Genomic DNA, 16,836 nt, shown 5'->3' with positions numbered 1-16,836 from the left:
CCTTGAGGAAAGCTCAGCCTTCACTTCCGCAGCGGCCAGCAACCCACTGAAGCGAACTGATTTCAGCCCATCTAATCCGTTTAAAAGTGTCCAAGGTTTGTTTTACAAGCTGCCACCGACGCACAGAGCATGAAGAGATGGTATCAGGGGTGCACAGGGCTGAGGCAGGTGAGGCCGGGCTCAGACCACGCTTCAGTCCTGCATGTGGATGGATCCTCTACGTTTTACCTAGTGCTTGATTTGCAAACTAATAAGTGCACAGAAGCCCACAGCCGACGCTACTAATATCAGAGGTGCAAAGTAACAAGGCTTCAGTAGCATGTCAAGCCCCTTTTATCCACCACCAGACACTCCCTGCGTGTATATCACTCTTGCAGGTTCTGCTAAACCCTAGCTTTTTTCTCTTGTCATTGTTTTGCAATTTTTCGGTTCTCCTCTTAACCCTTTGTGTTTCTTTGTCTGTTGCTGTTACTGACAGTCTGATGTAGATAAATGAGTGCCGACCCCCAAAACGAGCGCCAGTGGGCTGCATCTGCAATCAATTGCAAAAGTAATCCAGGGCACTGAAGGGAGCTACTGTGCGAGTGGACGTGCTCCTTATGTAAGGGAGAATGGCATCACTCATAGTAAAGTTAGCCCATTGCTGCAGTGGTTTGACCCATTGCTCTGTGATGAAGTGGGTGGACGAAAAATGTCAATGACACAACAATAGACCAATGGATGATAAGCTCCTATATTTAAATATATAATATATATCATTTTAGTAAAAGAGGAGGCAGATCTGGCATGTTAAGTGGAGTTGCCTAGATTTGGGTAAAGCGCCCCCCCCCAACATGGGGGGGGGCGTCCCATTAAGGGACAGGGACGCCAAGGCCCGACACTCCCCTCCGCACTAGTTGTGCGATGGGCTGGCCGGGTACTTCTGCCGGAAGTTGGACAGGGTAGAAGAACGTTGCGGCTGAGTTAGCCGGTTCTAGCCGCCGCGCACCGGTGGGGGGCTATTCAAGAGCCCCCCAAGAAGGCTCGTCCTTCTTCTTTTGGTGACACGGGGGCTGGAGCTGACGGTGGCGTGCAGTTGTACAACTGCCTTTCAGTCGCGTGAGTTGTTTCAGCACGACTCACTCGAGTTGTCTTTTTTTTTTTTGTTCTGGGCCCCGGGAGGACACCAGGGATAGGATCCTGAAGTCCTGAGCCAACCTGTGGATGTACACACCAGATTAAGGGGTAAGGGAGCCCAGATCGCTGGGGGGGCCGTGGGGCTCCCGCTCTTGGCCACCCCGTTACACCCCAAGACAGACTGGTGTTTGGAGGGGGGGGGCGGAACCCTGAGCGTGAGGACAAGGAACAGTGTAGTCAGGGAAACCGGCCCTCCTAGTGATACAGGTGAGGTACGGTTCACTTGTGTGGTCCAATGGTGGTTCAGGACAGGAAGGGATCCTGCCAGAAAAATAATTATGGTTGCTGATTTGTATCTCATGTTTTGTAAATATTATTGAAGTTTTAAGTGAAGTGATTTATGACTTGATGTAATACTAAAAATTGTGATAATAAAAAGCTTCTTCCAACAAATAAGATTGTTGGTCTGCGTATAGCTGGTGGGGGGTGGGGGCTGTCTGACGGTCTCCGGATCCTAATGAATTTCTATTTATTGCACAATTTTGGCTATTGCGGTGTGTGGAAGGGTACCCACTGCAAACCCACACCTGTGTCAATCAAAGTGCACACTTTAAAGCATCCATCTCATTTCTTATACTCTTTTATTAATGTATGGCTCATTGAAATAATACTTATCACTGACATCTGTTGTAATCTAGAAGTCACAAGCTTGAATTCTGACAAAGACAACTTCTGAGACTAGTAAACTGAGTTCCATTACTCTGGGTAAGGTAAAACCATTTTGTTCACAACACTTGGAAATTGCAGGAGTAAATTTGTATATGGCATTTAAAAGGAAATTATTAGTTTAAGCAGTCATCAAAAAAATATTTTTTTGATACTGGGAGCAATAAGAACAATCTCAAAAAAGAATATCTGCTCAGTGATGACAGACTTGGCTGGGCTAAAGAGGTCTGCTAACAAAGTACAGCAGAGGGGTCAGACCCACAGCAACCTTTCTGAAGAGCAAAACAGTCTGGCCGATGGTCCTTCGTTAAGGCTGCTTCTCAGGTAATATCCGAACAGTCGATAGTAAGACTGTAAAACAAATAATATTGCTTCTGACAACTCCTTCCATTCTGTCTGCTCAACCTGCACCTTGCTGTGTGAGTATTTGTATATAACAAGATAGTGCTATAGCCAGGAAGCAATTAACAATTCCTCTCTTTTTAAGACATTCTATCTCACTGAAATTAGTTTCTTTGCAGAGTGGATGCATTTGAACCCATCAACGCCTCAATAACCTCTACCTCTGTTCCCAGAAGCACACTGGCCCTCCTTATCTCCCTCTCCCGCCCACCTGCTTCTGCATCTGTTCCTGATCTGTCCAATTTAAACACCTCCACACTCTGATAGCTAAGCAGACAGCCAATGTGGGCCATGGCAGCCTACCTGGCTCAGGGCGCACTTCTCTGACAGCTTTATAGCCAGTGCTAAAGTCGAATCAATACTAGGGCAAAGGGCTGACACTTCATTTTCTGAAAAGTGATCCATGGAGGGCCAATCAGCAGGCAGTGTTTATCAGTCACGGGAAGTGACATTCTCTATATGGAGGAAGCGGGGCGGGAGGAGGATGTACCCCGGATCACACGGCTGCTCTAGTCTTCAACGGATGAAACTCATAATTACAGAACCGATGCTTCCTGCTATCCATGCCATCCTAAATAATCAGGCAATCGATAAATGTAGAGAGGAGGTTAGGTCATGGCGCCTGACAAGGCTATTTTCTGCTGCAATCACTTTTCTTATGCCTGTCTTCCAGTACTGCTGTTCTATATGTGTTCTTTTTTACTGCCAGCTGGAGCACATTCAGTGCATTACCCACAGAAAGTCTCTAGAGCAAATTTCATAATTGTGCTGATAATTGTGCTGATTCCATTTTCCTGAATGCACACTGATGTGGGGAAACGAGTATCGAAAAACAAATGCCCAAACTTCTGCCAATGTCTGCGCAGTATGACCGGTGGGTTGGTAACACCCCGTGTTTTGGCCCTCATATGAAAGTGAGGGTGCTGTGTTCACTTAAAACATTGGATGCATGCCAGAATATATCATCCAACAGAAAGCTCATACACTAAACATCGTTTACAAAAATATTACTTCGCTGGGTCTATATTATTAACTTCAAACTCGAGACATTTTTGTAATTGTTGTAAAAGGAATTTAGGCCATTACTTTTCTGTCAGACAATATTTTGGTTATGATGTTCAGGTACAATATCAATAAATAGGTTTATTGTGCTCTAGTAAATGGCTTGGACCAGTCCACTAAATGCCAATCCCTTCCCATAAAGCATGCTTGCTGCGTTCTTTTGAGTGTTAGGACACAGAGTCAGTCCGTCAAGCACTTTCACGGCACACATTTATGAAGAAATGGCAATGGAGGTACCAATGAAGGCACCAAGGCAGGTACCTCGGTGGGAGTGCCAGTAGGAGAATCACACAAAGTATCAACAGAGGCACTCGTACCAAACAGTGCAAACTCTGAGGTTACAGTGTTCGTTTTGCTCATCGGTGGCAACTGGTAATAATAACTCAGCTCTCCAAACTGTCTCTCCTTGCTTCTGGTCGAACCCCCAAACCACACTGAGTCACGAGCGGCTAGTGCGGGCATTCATAAAGATGGCACTGGAATTAAAATATCAGACAAACCTCTAACTATGCTGTCGCTACCCAAAAACATAACTCACTGTTAACCCATCTGACAGAAGTATACCTGAGTAGTCACATGACACAGGGAATTCTCAGATAAAAACGAGAAAACACAGCAATCACTTAAACTTGCTCACACTGGAACCTATTCTCAAATCCGGGGTATGTAAGAACAAAAAATGTGAATCAAGCACATTGCCTTTTTCCAATTTTAGGCCATGACAGGAACAAACATACCCTTAGTGCCCAGTCATCAATCACTCTGTATTTACACCAAATAAGGAATGGGAGAACACACGAGAGATAGTAAGATGGAAGTCAGTGGTAAAAGGGCAAATACACTCAAGGCACAGTGAACAGAGGAGCATACATTCACTTCAGATGGAAGGCGTTAGGTTCTAAACCACAATGAAGGAAGTGTTATCGCCCAGTGAGTGTAGCTCACTGTGTTTATCGTCAACTTAACATGTGAATGGTGTGTCTTGCATGCGCTATCATCAGCGCTTTATAGGCGTCGTGGTAACAGCCCTGGGAAGATCAAAGGCCCAAGAACTGGGCCTTGTCATGCAAACGCTGGTGTTGGATGCTAATCAAAGAATTTGGCATTGTGGGGGTGAGACAAAAAAAGAGCGAACGTGAAAGGCCGTGGGCAGGAAGATTCTTACCTCCTGCTGATGACAAAGGCGGCGATGAGAATGACCACGAGGACAACACTGCCAGCGACAGAGACCAGGAGCACCGTGGGGTTGGCACCATCGCCAATCATGGCGGAGGGAACTGCAAGCAGAGGCAAATTCAGTCATTTTATCATTCATCATTGTGGCTGCATCTTTTATGCTGTACATTTCATGCGGTCAACATTTGTCCAATGTGAAAAAGGGAAGGTGCAAACTGCAACCTTACAAATGTAGTTAACATATGTCAACCCCCAATTGGTGTCTTTTTAGTTTACCACCATAAGCAACCATACATAATACAACTGTGCTCTATCATTTTAAGGTTAGCATTGCAGAACAAACACATGAACATGTGTGCAACTACTTAAGGAAACCTCATCCTTTTTTGTGACTCCCCATGCTGTTAATCTGCACCAGCACTGACATGTCAGTCATGATTGACAGCTTAGAGAGCCTCTCAAGAAAGGCCTTTAGGTATCTTCCGGTTTTTAACAATATCTACTGACAATAGAATGCGCGAGTTTCTGTCTGTGTTTATATGTAAAAATCAGCAAAAACAGAAAGCAACAGATTCAGGGCACTTCGTTCTAGCGCTCTGCGTAGCTGTTGAATACGAGTATCTCACAGATCATCGTTTCCATTCATTCAACGTGTTTAATGGGGCACACACACATTACACTCAAAGCATGCTCAATGAGCCTCAAGGTGAGTGAGCCTGGTTACGTACTGCAGCATATTTTTGACTGATAATCGCACAAAGCACACTTAAAAAAATATGAGCTTTTCCTTCAACATGAGTAATGAGGATTATTAAACAATTAAATATTCACAGCATGTTCCCTAGCGCTCAGTATGTTCTGCCGCAGTGCCTCCTTTGCACAATAAAAATCTTTGCTGGAACAGTTAAAGAGAGTGTGGCCATAAAACAATAATCTACCAGGAGGGCGCTAACCATTTCTTTAGGCACCACAATGGGCACCGACGGCTTCCAAACACAACATTAGAAACAGGTACCAACAATTATGGCAACGGAATACTAGTATCATTGTTGAAACTCCCTCTCTCTCAAGTGAAAGTGGATGCAGATAAAAAGAAAGCTATCTGGGCTAGGAGCCCAGCCCTAGTCCAGATGTGCGTTTCGCCCACACCTCGTCACTGCTGGATTTAGTGACTGCAGCCTGGGTTCTGCCTGGGCTTCGCACGGGAAATATTCAAGTCTAAGAACACATCTGCCCCCTACTAACCGACCCACGGGGTCCAAACACATATCAGTTGCCCACGATGACACCGCTTGGTTGCAAGCACAACAGAGTGAGTAAAATGTATCTATCACATTTTAGGTGTCACTCGAACTCTCACACATCCTGGTTCCTTGAGCCAATCACGACCTGTGGCTACCCTACAAAGTTCTTATGAATGAATTCCAGGTGAACCATTGTTTTGAGTATACACTGGCAAAAGGGCTGCTCTTGTCATATATAGCGTGGGGACAATAGAGGCCGAATATTCTTCAGGTGATAATCAGCACGACCTGGGTGTGAGTGATGTGCTTTCCAATGGTTTCTCTGTTGAGGGAGTGGCACTGTTTTGTGTTTTGTCGCTGCAGATTAAGCCCAAGGGAAGTGACGCTGGATGTGCAGTGACCTGATTCCCATGGACAGGTGCCTGTTGCCATTCCCTAATTGTGACAAGAGCATTTGTGAGGATAACTTGCAAGAAGACAGACCAGTGTGCAGGCCATCAGACACTCCAAAGTATTTGCAATTACGTTTGTGAAGGAGGGCACACTGATGCAGTGAGCCCTGTGCCCTCCACACGCCCCACAAGCACAATAGTGGTGATCACTACAATAGTAAAGGGAAACCAAAATGAAGTTGCACTGTTCGTGGCTGTTCTTTTGTAAACGCCATGAACATGCACAAAGCACTTCTAATTACTGGTATCTATTGAAAACATGGTGTGTTAAGGGCAACCGTCCATCGGAAGGTGTGTGAGACTTACTACAAGGGTGCATCAAGCTGTGGCACAGCATGTCATGCAGTATGGTGGATGGTCAAGGACCTTCAAGACAGTTCATATGAGATTCGCATCCTATAGAAGAGGGTGCAGCTTCTTTCCTTTAAATTCATTAGCTAAATTGTACATTCTAGTGTAAATATCAGGAAGCTATTTAGGGTCTGCCTGTCTAAATTTCTAGGACCCAATGAAGACATCACTTTCAAATGACCATGAAGCATGCTGCTTGTGCCGAAATCTGCATAACCTTAAAATATTCTAATAAATTTGATGCTCATTGTTACCCAATTGTTGTATGTTTGAATATCCCAACAGAAATATTGTCCAACATAAATATCATGTGATAAATATTGTTTACAAAAATTCATCCCATTGGGTGCAGTATTTCTATTATTAAACTCCAATGGAGAGATATTGTGTAGATATTTAGGATACAATATTATCTCAGAGGATATTCCGATAACACTATTCTGGTACCTTACCTATCCACTGAACATTAGTGATCATATTCTGTGAAACAAACATTTCATGCAATCTACCAGATTCAAGTCTTCACCGATGTTCTGGGATAAATAGCAACGGTACGCTCCTGTTACCTGTAGTAGTAAAGTAAGGGTACTGACTCCTCGGAGGGCACTATTTTCAGCTTCCCTAGATGCTATTTCTCTGATCGTAACCAAGCAAAGTGCTTCGCTTTTTCCATCCAGTGTTCTGCTGACTGTCAAATAATGGTTCTTTCCATTTGTGCTTCATTTAATTTCACAGAGCTTTGCTGCATATTGAGTTGCAGAGTTGCTATGTTTTATGCTTGTCACACTCTTGTAAACAACAATAAACAGGCAATCCACACCTTGGTATTAGCAAAGCTGTCATGTAGAAGGGAGGCTCTGGGAAGAATACATCTGCATAACTCTAATTAACATATGAAGAGACAGGAGCAGGGAGTCTGTTTTAATTCAGCAGAAAGGGTCTGCACACTCCAGTGGAAAAGCGCAACATTTGTTGTATGGAAACAATAAATAGTAAGTGACTCACCTGTGTTTGTTGAAAACTCAAAGGGTGCACTGAACTCTCCGTATCCTGCTGCGGTCCTGGCCCGTACGTGAAAGACGTAGGTAGTTAGTGGGTTGAGACCTTTGATATCTGCACCGCGGGACGTTGTTTTAACAATTCGATAGCTGCGCTCATTCTGATCCTGTACAAAAGATGAACAAAGTGATGAGTTATACATTGGCATGGACGTTCCCATGTAGGAGCACCATTCACAAAGAAAGCCATACTTCATATTTTACCACTGAAGACAACTGTGAATCGATGACCCTCAACGTACAGTGATATTATGGGGTCAATGCAGACAGAAACGCTAATTATTTTGCTAAACCACAAGTGTCTAGTCTAGCGAACATACCAAAAAGGTTGTTTTTTCCAGAATTACGTAGCATGTGTGCACAGAAGTAAATTTTGACACGGAGAGGACAAGTCTACCTCAGGCTTAAACACTTAAAAATATTGTCACCTTCACTTCTCAATCGACCGCCCCTTCAATGACAGCCCGAGACCCAGTTTTGCTGCTTTTGTTTCGAGATTCAGATCTGGGGATGTATTTATCTAAAATGGTTCACGCTGGGTTAACAAGGCGGCCGTCACTTCATGACCAGCTATTATTCTGTCCAAAGTGCTGCTTTGAATGTGTAAGTTAAGTGATGGTAGGGCTAAAGGCTTCCATAGAGTAAATGAAATTATGAACACAGCACGAAAGTATTCAGAAGGTGATGGGCAGAGAGTCCTGACATGTTGGTACTCTGGCCACAGTCCACATTGTATTATTTTATTTTCCAACACTGCAAATACCTTGGCAACTGAATACATTTGGATAAGAACTTGGGAGTTTGAATAAGATAATCAGGGCAGTGACAGTCATCAGGTAATTTAATTTTGGGAGGGTGGATCATTTCTTTGACATAAAGGTGATAGGCATTTAGTACATGTGGAAGATTGGTTGTTTGTTCTAATGCGCAGTAGATTATATACAGGTAATAAATATTGCCTGTCATCTTTAATTGGAGATAGGCTGCTAGTGTAGGAAATGGCTTCCCGGGTGATGAGTTCTCCTGCTGCTAGGAGAAGCCGTATTTTTGTTTAGATCAATGATACATTGGTTGTTCATTTAAGATTTGAAGTGTCTATTTTATACGAGAAGGGTGGGTGGCTTGGGTTTATTGATGTGCTGTCTGTAACACACGTGTATTGCCCACATTTGCAGGTGTTGTAAAAAGGATGGATTTATTTGTGATGGACAGCTTGCTCGTGTTGGGATTGGGTTTACAAGTTGCATGTTTTTTTGAGAGACAGAATTTTTGCTTTTATAGGTAAGTAGCTTGCTTGCACCTATGAAATGTAGGATGTTTAATGTATGGGAAAAGTCTAAAGAGATCCCATGGAAAAAATCCTTCTCGCTCATTGATTGGGGATACCTCGTTCTCATGAAGGAAGATTTCTTGTGTTTGCTTGGGTTTCGTGAAATTACATTTAAAGGATGGTGGAAACAATCTTACAAATGAACAGAAAGAGATGACCAAGTGACATTTCCTTTGTGTGGCTCTTTGATGAACAGCTAGGCACGAATCCCTTGGGAAATGTTGGCTTGGAAGACTGCCCATGAAAATGGTTTTCTTTACATGACTTCAGGGGAATGTTTCATAACGGGAAGCAAACTGTGTTCTGCGAAGATCCTGTACTTCTTGCTGCCCTTATTAGTATACAAGAAAGTAGCAGTTCATCTTCTAGAAAAGAGAAGGTAATTGCTGCTTGATAGGGGTATTTTTCTGCTATTTCAGAGTATAAATAGCTCCTTTTTTGCAGCCTAGCACATGAAATTGGAATGTGATTTGTAGAAACTATGCATTTACTGCCTGCGATGCACTGGCATGCAATTTTCCTTTCGGAAATTTCCTATTTTACAGGCAGTCTATTAACACCAATCAAGCCAACCTATCATAGTCAGTGAAAGCAGTAATAGTGGAAGCTGTACCACAGGTACCCCAGAACGGATAGGGAATTATAAGTTGGTTTGAGTTCCTTTGTGTTCCAGGTTCAATACGGTAATTCTGCACTCTGATAGGACAGTCTCCTCTGAAATTAAAGTCTGTATTATTCCGCACATACTTGAAAGGTTGTGGCATATAATCAGAAAGAAAGCTATTATAACTGTGTATTTGTGATGATAGATATGTCAATCTTCTAGCGGCACGTCGCTTACCTTCTCGTAATATTTAACTTCATATTCCAGGATGACTCCGTTGGGCCGCTCAGGCTCTGGCCAGGCCAAGGACACACTGTGTCTCGTGATCTCCTTTGTCTGGAGCAAGGTGACCGGAGAAGGAGCTGCCAAAACACAAGTTTATATTACTCTAGGAAACTAATGACATCGGGGCAAAGCCCCCAGGTATTATTAGCAGCGCTGTTTATACCAAACAAAAAGGCAGTATGTCACTCAGCGAGCCGTTATGGAAATAGGAAGAAAAACTGTTAGCACAACAGAGGAGGATGGAGGAAAACCACACTCCAGCGTGGGAATTGATCCATGGTTACTACGGAGACAAAATGTAACTACAATTTCCATTTTGGGCATTAATTGACTGAGGGAAAGGAGGGCTTCCAGACAATGTTATGGTAAGTAACATTATTCAAACCTGTATAACACTATTGGAATGCCATTGCAACACATTCGCCATTTAAGAACCCTTTCAAACTGATCTTGGAAGGCCATCAATTGAAAAGAGGAACCATCATTTGACAGTGTCTGTTATGTTCCTGGTGTTTGAATGTATGTGGCTAGTACAGTTTGTTGAGTTTTAAGTATCAAAACTGTGTGCGTTAGTGTGAAAGTAAAATGAGTGGGATCTAGTGATTCTGGAACTTTTCGAAGAAGATGGCAAAAGCTGGGTGATCCTAAAGTAAGGTTGCACTCTACAACTCTGACCTATGACTGTTTTTCCCAAAACTTCATGATGGACGCTTCACTGCTAAATCTCAACATCATTAATTCTTCTGTTTGGAGATGAGTTTTAAAAGTGGTGCCATTTTGTATTCTTAGATTTTGGAGCTGGGTGTGAAATAGCACAACTAATAGGGAACAATAATGCTCCGTAAGGCTCCTCCTTGACAGAGAAGCATGCTTGAAAACATCCACGATCGCAAGATGGAAACATTTGTTCAAGAGTTCAAGCTAAGTTGTGATGTAATAATTCTATGCTACAGCCCAACCTTAGCAAGCCACAGAAGAACTCTGATGTGAAGTCCTTTTTCATAAGAACTTTAGGTGCCAATGCTTCAGCGTGCCCTTTCCCGAGACGTCCATTTTATTGAACACAACTAAAAGGTTAATACTGTCCGTAATTCTCGTTCTAAAACTGCATTCATAAACAAATGTGGTAACTTGATCGAGAAGCAAAGACCAGGCAAAAAGGGTCACAGTGCACATACAGAACATGATACTTTTTCATCAAGTGCATTCAGAAGACTGCTTAGTAACAACCATAAAATGCTTTGGTATAATATTCAACATTCTTTGCAGCTATCAAAATGTATGCGCAAACTAGTTATTGCATCAACAAGGATCCATATTATAATTAATCTGTTTTCATCAGAGAACAGAACTTTTCGGAGATGTGTCTACATGGCCTACTCTCACATATTGCTAAAACAGTTTCCTGAGAACGTTATACTGTAGTTGCCACAGCGTGTAAAAATGGGAAGCATGGAGACAAAATAAGAAGCTTAAGAAATACTGTGAATACCAAACATAAGCCATGCAATGCTTTCAAGAAAATAATAAACGAAAAGCCCCTGAATTATTTAGTAGCACACCTTCAGTCAAAACCAGCTGAGTCAATTTGTTGGCTTGCTTGCTGTGATGGGACAAGTGGGCACATCCTTGGTGACCTTGATTTATTAAGACACAAATCTGGCGAATGAAGCCCAGAGTACCACAGATAGGTTTGACACCTGCCCAGAACAGAGCGCTTCAGACCAAAACATTCATCCATAGGAAAGATTGGCTTCTCTATCCAAGCATGTTCTGCAGGATTCTTAGTAAGACTACAATGGGTCCGATTCACACCAATTTTACTTTCACTTGCTATTGTAATACTTGGCTTACTCATGAATTCCAGAAGTACGCTCTAAGTACTCCTGGCTTACTTCTGGAATTCAGGTGTACGCTAGGAATAGTACAAGAGCGTGACACGCTAGTTATTTATATCAGATTCTTTGGAAAGGGACCCACGTGGGTGCTGATGGTCCACCACTCCATGGAATCAGTTTAGATTTGTACACTTCACACATTATATGTGGACAAATAAGACAATCCCATAAATTTATTGTTCACACAAAATCAGCACACAGATCTTTATAAATGTCCGTAGATTATTTACTGTCTTGAAATTGTGGCAAATAGATAGGAAAAGATTTGCTAAGGAAACAGTTGTTACAAAAGAAAGAGCCTGTCTAAAGTTAATAAAGAGCAGATGAATGAGTTTGGTAGTTTGAGTAGTAGTGTGGAGAAAATGGACGCCATATTTGTGGCAATGATAAAAACAGTTTTTCTTCAAATTTAGAGAATTTGGAGCTAGCAAAGAGCAGTGGGAAAATGCAGTTTAAATGGTTAAGGATTTGGATAACTGTAGCACTAGCTTGGAATCCAATAAGAAATGAAAAGACATCTATCCTTAGCGCTCATTAGTATTGACTCACCCTTTTCTGTTTTCATGCCAGATATTTTAGCCTGAATCTGCACACACTATATAATCTTCAAATCCATGTATACTATTTGGATAACAATAGGAATTTGTATAACAACTATGAAAAATATGTACAAAGTTGGACACTTCCAAAAATGCTTGCAGAATATGATGCCTTCTTTCAAACGAGGGAGTGGTAAGTGCCAAGTTGGAGCACCATGCACTGCTGCTCTGTGCAGATTTAAAACAAGCAACTGTGACACAAGCTAGAAGTTGAACCCTAGACTCTAAATCAGTATAAGTTAGAGAACTGTCACAATGGTATTCTCGTGTGTATTAGGGTACGTTTAACGGTAAGCCACTGAAGGCGAACACCTCATGCACCCAGGAGGGTGGTCAAATAGCCATAGCGACATTTCCGAAGACTAGGGCAGCAAAATGTTACAAACCCTTACACCGTCACTGACTGAAAGATCAATGTAATCATACCTTTTTGATCGAAAGAACAGGAGAATTCAAGTGAAAGGACTTTTAAATCCTTAGGGAAGGACCAACTGTACTGTTGCAGAAAAGGTTTTTTGCCCTAGCTGCGCATTTGGGGAAATGCTTTGATACATAAGGGCCGATATTATGATCTTGTTTTGGGGTGTGGCTGACATGAAGATGGAGCACTTGTTTCCTGCGACGGACAGACCGATTAATAAAGACACATCCAGAACTTCTAATAAATCCAAAGAATACTGCACTAAGGGGGAGGGGGCGGTGGCTCATAGACGTTTTGAAATGTAATAATTTGCTGGCGGCAGGGCACAGTGTTATGCCTTCATCCATACAGCACAATATGTATAGGTTTACGAAGAAGGCTGTTCCTCTCGTTCATGATTTCGAGCTGCTATGTGGGCAGGTCTGGAGCCAGCTGTTATCGAGTCTGCCAAGGCAACCAGGCCCTCCTATAAACCTGGGGGACGAAAACTGACATGCAGGGAATTTTTAGTTTGATGGCATGTGTAGCTCTAGATAACCATTGCTGTGCATAAACTTGTCATCTAGTTTTGGGTTCGGACTGTTATCGAGCCTTCCAAGGCTGAAAGCCAGGCCCTGCTATAAACCTGGTGGATGAAAACTGACATGCAGGGAATCTTTAATCTTATCTAACTATGTGATTGTGTATAGCCAGAGATTATATGCCTTCTTAATTGAAGGCGTCCTTTCTTGTTGCAAACAGGCTGAACAAGACCTATGAATAATATCCCAGGAGAATTAGCCAAAGAGAGGAACAGCTAGAACAGCAACACGACATCGCAAAATTTGTGATTTTGGAAACATGAGCAATCTTGTGGTTCCAAGGTCATGATTGACACCATGATCCAGTCTACGAGATGCCTTCTGGAACTTGCAGTTTCACCTTCAATATTGCAAATGAAGGCTGAAAAAATAAAAATGTTGTGGCAAAAAAGCCATGACATGGCGATATTTTGGCACTGGGTACATCATTTTGGCACCTGCCTTCTTCCACAAGTTAGAACCCTTTGCATCCAGCCCTTTTTAACATGTTTTTCAATTTTTTCTTGTTATGGCATTTACCAAATTAAAGTTACAGATGTTTCTAAACATGGATTTAGAACTTAAATGTGAGTATCTTTTACTGGTACCATATTTTCATTTCTTCAGCTTGCATGCTGGGGGAGCTCTCCTTGGCTGAAAAGTCCATCATTAAACATATAACTCGGGAGCGAGCATGACTTAGCATATTTTCAGAAGAGTTGGACTCTCTATCACTGAGCGGTACTGGTTGAGGTTTAGGATGAAAAAACAAGATTTGGGGATAATGTTTCAGGAGACGCTAAGAACATCAGCCTTCTAACCCTTCTTTAAGTATCCAACTTTAGAAATCTGCTCTCCCACATTAGCTTTCTTTATATCAGTATGTCTGCTGCCTGCTGCGCTTCAAACAGGGCAAAACAAAACTGTATTTGTGAAACATGTTTGAGAACTAAAGGTCTCTGATTCACATCTGAGACGTCTATTCCTTTAGATATCGGTATTATTCTAAACATTTGTTTACAATGTTTGAAGCAGGTAAGTGCCCATTTTCCAGTGAAAATGTTCACAGACACTGATTCTTAGCTGTGCAGTGACTCTCAGGAGAAACCCATAGATAAATAATACAATAGAAATTTGTGGTTTGAAGATTTTCATGGGCTGGGTTGGAGGATGTATATTTTCTACTGCACAGAATTGACTTTAAAAGGCAGTATAATTGCTGCAGAATAAGTAAAAAGTTAGTCACTTCAAGTTTTGTTGGTGTTGGGTTTTCGGTTCACACACTTTGTTACTTTTACCAACTTCGTATCACCAGTTGCGGGCAAGTCGAGGGTCTAGAACAGCATAACCCTGCCTGTCCTGCTCAGCCTCGCCAAAGCAAAAGCTTCAGTATGCTGCTGAGCAGCTACTACAACTTCTTAAGCAGTGGATGCAAACTTGAATAAATGATGTAAGAGCCTCCGGGAATCGGTACAAGTTCAATATAAATGCAAATCATTGCTGTTATTGAGGTCCCCAGTCAGCGACCTTCGTGGCTGTTAAATATGATTCGTAGAGTGGATTGGAAATACCCACCAGAATCACCACTGGGTGTCCTTCTGCCGTACAGATGAGATTTGATGCCTAGCTTTGATGTCTCCAGCTGCAGCCTCCGCGACACCAGCTGTTTCCCAACGTCACTATCACAGACAAGTGTCCAGTAAGAGACACGGGTTCAGCGCAGGGAAGCAGGACGGTCAAGGTATTGCGCCAGGTTGCATGACATTGCCACTGAGTCCTAGTAGCAAATGCTGTTCCACCTGCCTGCAGAATGTCTCTGACTGGAAGCTGGCTGCTCTCTCTTCAGCAGTGGTGACCTCACTGCTTGATGTATCTCATAGGAATCTGGTGTTTCTCCTTCAAGCACAGCAGATTCGGCCTAGCACACCCAAAGTGAAACGGCTGGGTTAATCAGTGCCACTCTGGGCAGATAGGCAATTTTCTCACAAGGGAATCTGTCAATTACTAAGATCTGACCCCGAGAACAGCGGATTATAGAAAAGTTAATTGCATGTGTCCCTTTCCATTTCTACCCCTTCTCAATACTCGCTCCATACACCAGATAAATTGCGTTGCACATGGTAGGCTGGCAGGGATCAGTGCACTAATACATAACATATCAACCGCGGGTTAGCTAAATGGTTCGAATCAGATATGTATCTTGATTGTATTGCTCTCATTAACTCAACATTAGCAGTTAAAAGTCTAGAATGACTTTTTCCACTGATAGGAGACAGCAGGTACGTACACAGCCAAAAACACTTGGAGGATCCATGATGTTGATTGAATAAACGAAATCTGTTTACTTCTATAGATTATTAATGCTTTTGAAACAATTCATTATAAAACACGGTCATAATTATGAGCCTCTGATGTTAAAGAGTCTGAAGTGAGCAATTAAACTTTATTTAGCCTTTACACAGTTGGCAAGTAAAAAAAATAAAGCCTTTTTGTAAAGTAAAAATGAACTACTTGTTTGGCAGCATCCAAATTTAATCATTTTACGAAGGAAAACTTATTTTTGGGTGCAAGGTCTCTGGACCACGCACACCCTGTGAACAGCATCCCTCGCTCTTCACACTCTGGCGACGACTTGTTTGTTTTTCGTGAGTGTTCTCATCAAAGAAAATGTTATTTTACAACGGGGAGAACGGAGGCAGCCCCTACAAAATCCTTTCTTCCCTGTCTCTCCCTTCACGTGAAGCGGCCATTTTGTTTCCGTTCACTTCCGCAATAACCTGCTATTAAACACCTAAGACTGAATTTATGGCCGCACTTCGAAAGGTCGTTGTTGCTGCCACACTGGGAGAACAGATGTGCTGTAAAAGGGCCCTCCAGATGCCATAAACTGGATTCCAAGGGCCGACACAAGCAGTGATTGAAGACAATGGCGGGGAGCTCAGAGGAACAGAGCTGTGGGGTGAATATTTCTTTACTGGCTTAATTTAAGATGGTTAAAAAAAAAAAACTGGAAATAAACAAATGCAATTTAAAAAAAGCCTCTGGGCAATCATGAGTGAAAACAGCTCCTGCACAATGCCACGGGTTTCAAAGAAGATGTCTTTACTTAATACAGCAGCAGGGTGGACTTCCCACTGACCCCACCAATATTTAAATTAAACCAATTAGAGTCGCACAGAGGACATTCCCTCACCGGAAAATTAGACCCACAATTTGTAGCTGACCTCCAACAAATCGAAACCAGCAGCCTGGGATATTCTCCTTTCAAGCTTTCCTTCTGCACTCGCCTTTAATTTTGGGATTCTGCTTCTGGCCTTTAAATGAAATGGTTGAAGTCACCAGTGGGGGTTAAAGCTAAGTACTGGTCCCCCAGGCCAGGTGATTAAATTGTTTCCCTTCATTCAGGCTAATTCAAAAGAAAACAGTTTTAATAACATCCTCTGCTACTACAAAGGACGTTGAACATTTGGAAACTTTATTTATTTTTAATAAATAAAAGCTCGCCTCAGATATCCAATTATTAACAAATTAAGTTGTACAGCAGTCTGTTTC

At 42.4% G+C, this 16,836-nt stretch overlaps 1 protein-coding gene across 1 annotated transcript in view; it reads right to left on the bottom strand.

Moving 5' to 3' along the window:
- EPHA4 (EPH receptor A4) overlaps positions 1-16,836 on the bottom strand; it is a 138,967-nt gene that overhangs the window by 27,332 nt on the left and 94,799 nt on the right. The window contains exons 6-8 of the mRNA XM_069213877.1: positions 9,759-9,883; positions 7,535-7,694; positions 4,472-4,583 (exon numbers count right to left, since the gene is read on the bottom strand). Of these exons, the coding sequence (XP_069069978.1) occupies positions 4,472-4,583; positions 7,535-7,694; positions 9,759-9,883 (397 nt within the window). The remainder of the gene's footprint in view (positions 1-4,471; positions 4,584-7,534; positions 7,695-9,758; positions 9,884-16,836) is intronic.

This window comes from Pleurodeles waltl, chromosome 11 (genome assembly GCF_031143425.1).
Source record: "Pleurodeles waltl isolate 20211129_DDA chromosome 11, aPleWal1.hap1.20221129, whole genome shotgun sequence".
NCBI classification, from domain to species: domain Eukaryota; kingdom Metazoa; phylum Chordata; class Amphibia; order Caudata; family Salamandridae; genus Pleurodeles; species Pleurodeles waltl.
This window is presented reverse-complemented; position numbering and strand designations above follow the sequence as displayed.